Here is a 10,014-nt window from a genome sequence, read left to right as displayed (position 1 = left end):
GAGCCGGCCGGACGGCGGCGGCGCGCGTGGGGAGCTCTCTCTTCCTCTGAGCTGTTTAACCTCTCATGTCATGAAGACATATATATACTCCTCAAAATCAACTCTCCCAACCAATGTGGGATGTTGTTAACTTCATTTCATTAAAGCCAACAAGGCTTTTTGTAAGAACCCATAAGCCCATTTCATTTTCACATTTTGCCATATATTATTTGAGCCATTAGGCTTAATAATTAGGCCCAACAGCTTACTCATCATGGAATGACACTAACGAAACTCATCATGGAGGCCATAGTCATCATCAGTGTCATATTCGTCAAAGATGGCACTATAGAAAACGTAAGGATGCTCAATCATCTCTGCCAAAGTCAAACGTCCATCTTTGTCTGAATCCGCCTGAAAGATCAGAAAACAATATAACATGGACCAGTTCAACAGCTAACTAGTTCTGAAACTGATGATGTACCTTTGATATAATATAATCACCTTGTTCTTTTGCGTAATAACGCTCAGTAGGATGGATTTTACTGATAACGGGAAGCAATTCAACGTCTGATAAGTACCTGCAGAGGAGTGAATGGGAGGAAGCTATGTTAAGGAATGCATGGTCTTAAAAAGAAATGTATACTCTTAAATGACGTTACCCGTCACCATCTTTGTCAAGCTGAGCAAACAACTGCTTTGCTGGGCCTTCAGGCAAGTCATGATAAGGATGCGTGGCATTGTGATTGTCTTCTTCGTAGCTCCTCACAGCGTCAAAGAGACCGTGGAAAAACTCATCGAAGCCGATCTTGCCATCCTTATCTGAATCTCTTTCTCTGTGAAAGAGAAGAACTCGTTGATAAGAAGAAAGCTAAATGAAGGAAACATATGACACTACACTACAGTACCTTACTTCCTCCTTGCATAACCATAGCAGCAACTTAGGATTCTTGGTATCAGCAGGATGAAGAAAGCTACGCGGAAAAAATAAACAGCACAGACATTAATGAGAAGAGGTTTTTCTTTGAAAGGCTTGCTTCTAATCTAAACGAGAGGAAAAGGCTTTACTCGTTGAACTCAGTTAAATTCAGCAGACCATCACCATTTGCATCAGATGCACTAAAATGCTCCTCCTTCCACCAACCAATGTCATACCCAAAGGAATAGTTACCTGAAAATTTTCCAAAAAAGAAGGATGAGATCGTATACTTAACCTGCATGATCATAGCAAGTAGCACAGATTCTAGTCAGTGAGAAAAGAAACAGGAAACTCCTGACTCACCCGAGTCGCGGCCCCAAGAAGGAGGTTCATACTCAGAGAAAGAAACAAAACCATCCTTGTTTCTATCATGAACATCCATGTCTCTTTGACTCCTGTGCATGACCTCCTTGGCAGAAGACTGCACATTCCATTCAATCAACTCACTCTCACTCACATACCCATCAAGAGGAGACACATCAATCTTTGGAAACAAAGATATCAACCTGCAAAAAGCACCAATCAAAACTGCAACTAGTAAGTACTAAACCAAATCCTTCTAGCTATATCCTAAAAAGATCACAAAGGAAACTAAAGTATGCATTTTTAGAGTATCACTGAACCTATCGGTAACATTGAACTTCTCCTCATCATTCAAGTAATCCTCAGCATCCATGAACTCCTCCCACTCAGGCTGCGACTCGTGACCAGGCGCTGGATCATGCGCTAGCTCGGGGTGAGAATGCTCAATGTACTGCCTTTCCCACTCCTTATCCTCGCGACGGCGCTCCATGTCAGCAACGAGAGGATCAAAAGGGATTGGATCGTGGCGCGTGGGTTTGAAATTGAAAGAAGAGCGGAGTTTGAGACGGTGATGTTGGCTGTTGTGACCACCGTTGTGGTGGTGGCTCTTCTTCTTGGGAGAGTAAGAGACGAGGAAGAGGACGAGGATCCCGACAGTGATGTATAGTATCACGGAAGCTTTACCCATGTCTGAAATCAAGTTGAGACAGTGGAAGTGGAGTGGAAGATGCTAGATCTGTTCAAAAGATTTTGAGTCTTTATGAATACATTTATGATTTTTAGCCTTCGAAAGATTTGACCTTTGAGTCAAATTAAGTATAATATATAGTTTTTATTTAACTTTAATTAATGTCAATATTAGCCCATACCGCAACTTAGGGTATGATCGGTAAGATGTAGCTTTATATTTTCTGGCTGTAGAATTTAATCAGTAGATTTATTTGCTGTAGCTTTTCTTTTCTAAAACACTAATTTTTTGCTCTGGAAATAAATCTCTGTACAGCCATATTTTGATTTTGCAGAGATTTTTTTGCTGTGAGTTTTTTTAATGAAAGGAAAGCTCGAATGGTTGACATATATAGTTATAGACTAAATTTTTGCTGTCCAGAGCATCTACAGCCCCAACCAATAATCCCCTTAGGCCTGGGCGTTCGGTTCTTTCGGTTTTCGGTTTTTCGATTATACAGATATAGAAACTATTCGGTTATCTATGAAATTCGGTTCGATTCCGGTTTGGTTTTTTTCAGTTTCGGGTTGGTTCAGATATCAATTATAAGAACCAACTAATATCTGATAAATTTGTGGTTTCAGTTCAGTTACGGTTTTTGGTTAATTTTGGATGATTCGGGGTAAAAACAATTTATTGGGGATTTTTTTGGATATAAATAGGGTAATTCGGATAAATATTAATACTTTGGATAAAAACTATTTGGGTAATGCGGTTCTTTAGGATAATTTGGATAATTTAAAATACTCTAGATAAAAAAAATATTTGAGTATTTCGATTTTTTTTGGGTAGTTCGGTATATAAGTAGTAAGTTTTGAATATTTAGTATTTTTAATACTAAATATAATTAATATTTTTAGGTATATAAATTTTATTTCAGATATTCGGATACCTATTCGGATACCCATTCGGTTCTCGGTTCGGTTTCGGTTTTTCGGTTATAGAAATATAGAAACCGTTCGGTTATTTTTGAACTTTGGTTCGGTTTCGATTCGGTTTCGATTCGGTTCCGGTTTTCGGTTTTTACGCCCATGCCTACGGCAGCTAATTTGTCTGTTAAGCAAATAATTAGAGAGGAAGATTAGCGTTGCACTCATTGAGAATCGAGCTCACCTTCCACGTGGTCCAATCTACTACAATCTCCTACCTTGACGCCTTCATCTATGCGCACACACACGTGGATCTCACCGCCTCTTATCGATTCAATTTGCTTCGCTTTCTCATTCGAAATCGCCTTTTTTAATCAGAATCTATCCCGTGATCTTGTTCGGTTGTGTATATAAGTAGAAAGATACTTAAAAATAAGTATTCGATCATTGATTTGGAAGATGGATAAGTATGAGGTTGTGAAGGATCTGGGGACTGGGAACTTCGGTGTGGCTCGCCTTCTTAGGCACAAGGAAACCAAAGAGCTTGTCGCCATGAAGTACATCGAGAGAGGCCGAAAGGTCGAAACTTTCCTCTTTCTTCTCTTGCTGTTTTTGAAGTTTCAATTAGGGTTTAGGATTTTTAGGGGGTTTTGCTTTTACCTATAGAAAGTATGATCTTTTGAGTGAGACTTGCAGGAAAAGGTGAGATATTTGGGGTTTTGATGATGATTTGGTTTGTGTGTGTTTGATGATGGGCTGCAGATAGATGAGAACGTGGCTAGAGAGATTATCAATCACAGATCACTTAAGCATCCTAATATCATCCGCTTCAAGGAGGCAAGTTTTAGTTTTTTTTTTTAATTGGGATTTTTTAGTTACCTATGAGCTGTCTTGGGATCTTAGTTTGAATTGGTTGCAGGTGATTCTGACACCTACTCATCTTGCCATTGTGATGGAGTATGCTTCTGGTGGAGAGCTCTTTGAGAGAATCTGTACTGCCGGTAGATTCAGTGAAGCTGAGGTTATTTTTTTCTCTTTATAAATTCTAATACTTTGATCTATTTGTTCTGAAGACATTTTTTTTTTAACGTTGTATCTGTGTTTATAAAGTTCTTTTGTTATCTTTATATTTCCAGGCTAGGTACTTCTTTCAGCAGCTGATTTGTGGGGTTGACTACTGCCACTCCTTGGTATGTGTATATTCATTAAGCTCAAAAGTGAAAAGTAAAGTTTCCTGATGTGGGAAACTATCAATGTTTTTAATGACTTTAGATTCTCTGTGTTAGATTTGGAAGCTAGTGCTTCAGTAGTTAATCAAAAGGAATTGATTTTTACATGTTTTAACCTTGGGTTTCAATGTCTTGATTGGCCATACAACTGGGTTTTTCGATTCTGTGATACATGTTTAGCTTATAGTGAATCACTTTGAATCTCATTTGCCACTGTTGATACTTTGTGATGTGGGTGATGCTATTTATGGGACTTTTTAGAATCCATCTTTCCTCTGCTGCATAGCATGTACTTACTTCTCTCTTTTTTCTTTTGTGCAGCAAATATGCCACAGAGATCTGAAGCTTGAGAACACATTGCTTGATGGTAGCCCTGCTCCGCTTTTGAAAATCTGTGATTTTGGTTACTCCAAGGTGTGTGCACTCATTCTTTTCCCTTTTCCTTCGTTGCTCATTCGTCTCAATCCTCAATCCATTACAGAATAATAGATTAACATGATCTACTATTCACTCGTCCCTTATTCTTTTTTGTGTAGTCATCTATACTACATTCTAGACCTAAATCGACCGTTGGAACTCCAGCATACATAGCACCTGAAGTTCTTTCCCGTAGAGAATACGATGGCAAGGTAGTACACTACTCATGTCTTTGTCATACACATCAATTTTATCATTAACACTTTGATTAGACTGGGCTTTTGCACTTATATGGTTGCGTTTTCTTTTTGTAGCACGCGGATGTGTGGTCATGTGGTGTAACCCTTTATGTCATGCTCGTTGGAGCTTACCCATTTGAGGATCCTAATGATCCAAAGAATTTCAGGAAAACAATCCAAGTAACTCCATCCATATTCAACTATCTAACTAACTAACTCTTCTTATTGCTCCAGTGTGTTAATAATGTAACAATTCAAATGATCTTCTTTCAGCGTATAATGGCTATACAATACAAGATTCCGGACTACGTTCACATATCTCAGGAGTGCAAACACCTTCTCTCTCGTATATTCGTCACTAACCCCGCTAAGGTACCTTTGAAAGCTAATATGTTATAGGAAGATGTTGTTGCGTTTCTGATTGTCAATGATATATTTGACAGAGAATCACGCTTAAGGAGATCAAGAATCATCCGTGGTACTTAAAGAATCTGCCAAAGGAGCTGCTGGAGTCTGCTCAAGCGGTGTATTACAAGAGAGACAACACGAGCTATTCTCTTCAAAGCGTAGAGGACATAATGAAGATAGTTGGAGAAGCTAGGAACCCAGCTTCTTCTTCAAGCGTCAGCAAAAGCTTGGGATCAGGGGTTGAGGAAGAAGAGGATGTTGAAGCTGAAGTGGAAGAAGAAGAGGAGGAAGAAGAAGAAGAAGAAGAAGAGGAGGAAGAAGAAGAAGAAGAAGAAGATGAATACGAGAAGCATGTCAAAGAGGCACATTCTTCTATTCAAGAGCCTCACGAAGCGTTAAAGGAAAAAAAATGATCACCTCAGCACCGTTGATCCTACAAAGCCAAAAGGGTGTAAACTACTTCGTACATGCTATATTTCACTTTTAGATTTGATTTCTGAAAACATTCTCGTTTCAGTCAACTTTCTCTAGTGGTTCTCAATAAATGAACATTGATACTCAGAGCAATGCTGTCAGTTCCTTCAGAGAGTGATTATGAAACATAAGGGTAAATTTTAAGAATAATTATAGTTATATCTTTTTTTGCAAATAGCAATTTTTCAAGGGTGATTTAGTGATTATCCTACAATATACATCTCAAAGCAAAAGAAGCGAACAGCGTCACGTTTTTTTCACATTCTCCTCGCTTCTTTACATTTCCAAACCGTGGAGAAAACTACTTGCCGTTTCGTAACATTTTTTACAGCATTAACGACTAAACTACACGCCGCTTATTTTCCCGGTACCGAAACGACATCGTTTTACGGCCATTTCTAACCTATCGCGTTTCCTACAAAAACCGTTAAAACCCCTTCTCAACATTTGCGACTCACTCTTTCACCTTATCCTCAACACAATCTCTCCGGCCACCACCGACGACGGGAACTTAGTTAGTTACGACATGCCCTTGAAGTTCCCTCTCGGTGTACGCTTCATCACTCACTCTCTCCCCTGCACTCACCTCGCTTCTTCCATGAATTCCGCCGCGCTGATCTACTCGTTCCGCGCCGTCCCCGTCATCTCCAAGGCGCTTCCCTCGAGGCTAACGTGCCTCGGACTCTGCTCCCGGGTCAGTTTCTCAACCCGACCCGAGTTCGGGAGGCGTGGAGAGATTCGCGCGTCCAAGAGCTTGATTGAGGACGAGGCGGAGCTTAGCGATTGGGTGAGCGATTTGAGGACTAGCTCCGTGCGTGGGAAGTTCACTAGCGATGAGGATGAAGCTGTTCAGGAACGTGTTCGTAGAAACGTAGAGAGGGATGATGGTAGGGGTCCGAGGAAGGGAAGAGAAGGTCAAGCTGATAGGTTTGGTGGTTCTAGAAAGGTTGATAGGTTTGGGGGTTCGAACCGGAGTAGAACCGGCGGCGAACCGGTTAGGAACAACCGGTTTGGTGACAGAGAAGGTGCAAGGAATGGGAGGATTCAAGGGAGGAGTGGCGAGTCTTCTTTTCGTGGGAGGAATGAGAGAAATGTAGATTCAGGGTTTAGGAGAGAGCGAGGGATGGAAACAAACAAGGGTTTGGGGAAGCAGACGAGAGGCTTGAGGCAGGAAGAGGAAGATAGTAGTGACGAGGTAGTATTGGGAGGCATTGATGATTTGTTTAGTGAAGTTAGTAGTGAGGATGACAGTGAAGATGACGAGGCTTTCGTTGGGAAAGTGGTTAAGGGTGTAGAAGCTGATATGCCAAGGACTGACACTGCTAAAACTTCAGATTCTTACTTATCTAAGACAAGGTATGTTTGCATTTGCTGTATGGTTTCCTTATGATTGCTTCTACTGTATGTTACTTACTTTGACCATTCAGTGTTATTTGATTGAGAATACTCTCTATGGTTAATGATTTACAGATTTGATCAGTTCTCATTGTCTCCCTTATCGCTAAGAGCCATCAAGGATGCTGGATTTGAGACAATGACTGTTGTGCAGGAGGCTACTCTTCCCATCATTCTCAAAGGTGAATTTTTCATCCTTCTCATGAGAGTTATTTGCAAGGCGGGAAAAAAAAAACACAATGATTTAGAAATGTAGTGATTGTTTTTAATTGACGGCATCACACAAGCTTTTACTATAACAGATAGGTATTTCATAGAAAACTCAGAGACTTGTGTATCATTCTTCATGATTCCTCAAATTTTCCATGCTTTGTTAGACAAATTGTTCTAAAATTCCTCTTATATTTACTCTTTAACTCTTTGGTTTCTTCCTTGCTTTGTTTTTTCAGGTAAAGATGTGCTAGCCAAGGCCAAAACAGGCACTGGGAAAACCGTTGCATTTTTGGTGAGACATTATACTCTATGGGAGTATGGGTTATGAATATAAGTCGGTCAGTATTTTTTCTTATCGTTTCTGTTTGTATTTTAAGCTTCCATCAATTGAAGCTGTTATCAAATCTCCACCTGCAAGCCGGGATAGTAGGCAATCCCCCATTGTTGTGCTTGTTGTATGCCCTACTCGGGAGCTTGCCAGTCAAGCGGCTGCGGAAGCTAATACCTTGCTGAAGTATCACCCGTCTATCGGTGTTCAAGTTGTGATTGGAGGCACAAAGCTTCCTACAGAGCAAAGGCGTATGCAAGCAAATCCTTGCCAGGTAATAAGAATTTTTTTTGCCACTCCATCTGCATTTGTAAAGTTCATTTTGAGCAAGTTTTGCACTTCATTTAATCTGTGCTTCTAAGATGGCGGAGTTTTAGTGAGCAGCTGTGTTTTCATAATCACATGTTTGAACAATCTCAGATTCTTGTGGCTACACCTGGAAGGCTGAAAGACCATATCGAGAACACTTCTGGATTTGCCACAAGGTTGAATGGTGTGAAAGTCCTTGTACTTGATGAAGCTGATCATCTCTTGGACATGGGTTTCCGAAGGGATATCGAGAGGATCATCGCTGCTGTTCCTAAGCAGAGACAAACGTTTTTATTTTCTGCTACGGTTCCTGAAGAGGTAAGTATCAGTTTCTTTCACAAAAGGCTCTCATTGTTTGGGTTGGAGTTTTGAATTGTTTTTTTTTTCTGGTGTCAAGGTCCGCCAGATATGCCATATTGCTCTGAAACGGGACCATGAGTTCATCAATTGTGTTCAAGAGGGATCTGGGGAGACGCATCAAAAGGTAAAAGATTGCTCTCTAGGTTCATATAAATGAATGACCTACCATAATATAGGTTTCTCATTTCTCATGTCTGTTTTTTTCTCCCAGGTCAAACAAATGTACATGATTGCATCACTGGATAGACATTTCTCGCTTCTATATGTTCTCCTTAAAGAACACATGGCAGATAATCCAGACTATAAGGTAAAAAAAACTTGTTCGTCAAATTTCGATGTGATTCACCAATGTATATCTGAATTGACACGGTCTCCTCCTTGTTGCAGGTTATTATTTTCTGCACAACTGCCATGGTTACAAGATTGGTTGCCGATCTGCTTGGCCAGCTAAGCTTGAACGTCAGAGAGATCCATTCTCGAAAACCGCAGGGTTACAGAACCAAAGTCTCCGACGAGTTCCGCAAGTCGAAGAGTATTATCCTTGTAACATCAGATGTATCTGCTCGTGGTGTCGATTACCCTGATGTGTCACTAGTCGTACAGGTAAACCATGTAGTTAGTTTTCAATCATGGATTTGCACCGCAACTGCAAAATGGATTCTTGTTACTGAAGTTGTTGTTTTTTCAATGTTGGACATGCAGATGGGGTTGCCATCAGACAGAGAACAATACATACATAGACTTGGCAGAACCGGGAGGAAAGGTAAGGAAGGAGAAGGTGTACTAATGTTGGCACCATGGGAAGAGTACTTTCTGTCATCTGTTAAAGACTTGCCCATTAACAAGTCTCCTCTACCGCCAATAGACCCTGAGGCTGTGAAAAAGGTAAGCTTGGACTTAAAAATCTCTATGCAAATGCCAATGTTAGAATTGTCTCATCTCATGGCACAAACCTCTTTGAAGTTAATAGCTAAGATCTTAAAGAGTATTGAACATTGATGGGTGTAAGGAACTTATTGGTGGATATGATGGATTCAGGTGCAGAGAGGGCTTAACCAAGTGGAAATGAAGAACAAGGAAGCGGCGTATCAGGCGTGGTTAGGTTACTACAAATCCCAGAAGATGATTGCGAGAGACACGACCAGACTAGTGGAGTTAGCCAATGAGTTTAGCCGCAGCATGGGACTTGACATGCCACCAGCTATCCCCAAAAATGTTCTTGGCAAGATGGGTCTCAAAAACGTTCCTGGTCTTAGAACCAAGTAGAATCTAACTTCATCGAATGTTTTGCTTTTTGTCGTATAAGGCTTTGTAAGTGCAATCTCTTTTCATTCTTGCAAACACTTGATAAAAGTCTGTTAGATTCTTCACTTGTACCAAACAAACCAAAAGAAAAGCTTGACTATCTAAGCAGGCCGGTTCATTCACTTAGAGGGCCCGGTGTAAGTTCTATATTTCTAAGAACAATATAAAATAATTTGTAAACAGGCCTTAAATCTTATAAATACAGGCCTTAAATGTACCTTGTACATGCCGACGGGCCTACATCATACTTGCCTTCATAGTTCGGTACTCGGTCGGTTTCGGTTTTTTTTTCGGATTTGAGTCCTAGAAATTTGTATCCATTTGGTACTTGTGAATTTTTTGTTCCAATTCGGATCAGTTTTTTCCAGTCCTGAACGGTTCAGATCTACACATGTAAAATTCCACAATTTTCTGATTCATATCGAGTTTCGATAGAATTCAGGTATTTATGGTGTAAAAAAATGCAAATACCCAAATCTC

The 10,014-nt window shown here is 40.3% G+C and overlaps 3 protein-coding genes across 6 annotated transcripts in view; 2 read left to right on the top strand and 1 right to left on the bottom strand.

Moving 5' to 3' along the window:
* Positions 1 to 2,065, bottom strand: part of LOC106318574 (reticulocalbin-2-like) — a 3,006-nt gene extending 941 nt beyond the window's left edge. The window contains exons 1-7 of one of the 3 annotated variants that reach the window (XR_001265328.1): positions 1,582 to 2,001; positions 1,262 to 1,464; positions 1,048 to 1,150; positions 888 to 953; positions 642 to 815; positions 464 to 560; positions 249 to 393 (exon numbers count right to left, since the gene is read on the bottom strand). Coding sequence is in view for 2 of the 3 variants with exons in the window: in XM_013756605.1 (XP_013612059.1) it covers positions 265 to 393; positions 464 to 560; positions 642 to 815; positions 888 to 953; positions 1,048 to 1,150; positions 1,262 to 1,464; positions 1,582 to 1,949 (1,140 nt within the window). In the remaining variant the exon portion in view is untranslated. Of the gene's footprint in view, positions 1 to 84; positions 394 to 463; positions 561 to 641; positions 816 to 887; positions 954 to 1,047; positions 1,151 to 1,261; positions 1,465 to 1,581 lie in introns of those variants that run through there. The other 2 variants (XM_013756605.1, XM_013756606.1) reach the window with 2 other exon arrangements.
* A 1,052-nt stretch (positions 2,066 to 3,117) lies between these two features.
* On the top strand, positions 3,118 to 5,783 carry LOC106319462 (serine/threonine-protein kinase SRK2G-like). Of its 2 annotated transcripts, XM_013757791.1 has the most exons (10): positions 3,118 to 3,436; positions 3,620 to 3,694; positions 3,777 to 3,878; positions 3,994 to 4,047; positions 4,408 to 4,500; positions 4,623 to 4,715; positions 4,818 to 4,922; positions 5,016 to 5,114; positions 5,186 to 5,437; positions 5,468 to 5,783. In XM_013757791.1, the coding sequence occupies exons 1-10, from the start codon at positions 3,317 to 3,319 to the stop codon at positions 5,561 to 5,563; spliced, it is 1,089 nt and encodes a 362-aa protein (XP_013613245.1). In that variant the 5' UTR covers positions 3,118 to 3,316; the 3' UTR covers positions 5,564 to 5,783. The 2 variants fall into 2 exon arrangements, with proteins under 2 accessions (XP_013613245.1, XP_013613244.1); XM_013757790.1 differs by having other exon boundaries at positions 5,186 to 5,783.
* Positions 5,784 to 6,150: 367 nt separating this feature from the next.
* On the top strand, positions 6,151 to 9,660 carry LOC106317935 (DEAD-box ATP-dependent RNA helicase 26-like). The gene is made up of 10 exons (XM_013755753.1): positions 6,151 to 6,980; positions 7,095 to 7,201; positions 7,469 to 7,524; positions 7,610 to 7,834; positions 7,981 to 8,187; positions 8,267 to 8,353; positions 8,441 to 8,536; positions 8,617 to 8,832; positions 8,932 to 9,114; positions 9,268 to 9,660. Exons 1-10 carry the CDS (start codon positions 6,151 to 6,153, stop codon positions 9,493 to 9,495), a joined length of 2,235 nt encoding a protein of 744 aa, XP_013611207.1. The 3' UTR covers positions 9,496 to 9,660.
* The last annotated feature ends 354 nt before the right edge of the window (positions 9,661 to 10,014 follow it).

The sequence above is a fragment of the Brassica oleracea genome, chromosome C9 (genome assembly GCF_000695525.1).
Source record: "Brassica oleracea var. oleracea cultivar TO1000 chromosome C9, BOL, whole genome shotgun sequence".
NCBI classification, from domain to species: domain Eukaryota; kingdom Viridiplantae; phylum Streptophyta; class Magnoliopsida; order Brassicales; family Brassicaceae; genus Brassica; species Brassica oleracea.
The sequence above is the reverse complement of the archived record's forward strand: the minus strand, read 5'-3'. Positions and strand labels throughout refer to the sequence as shown.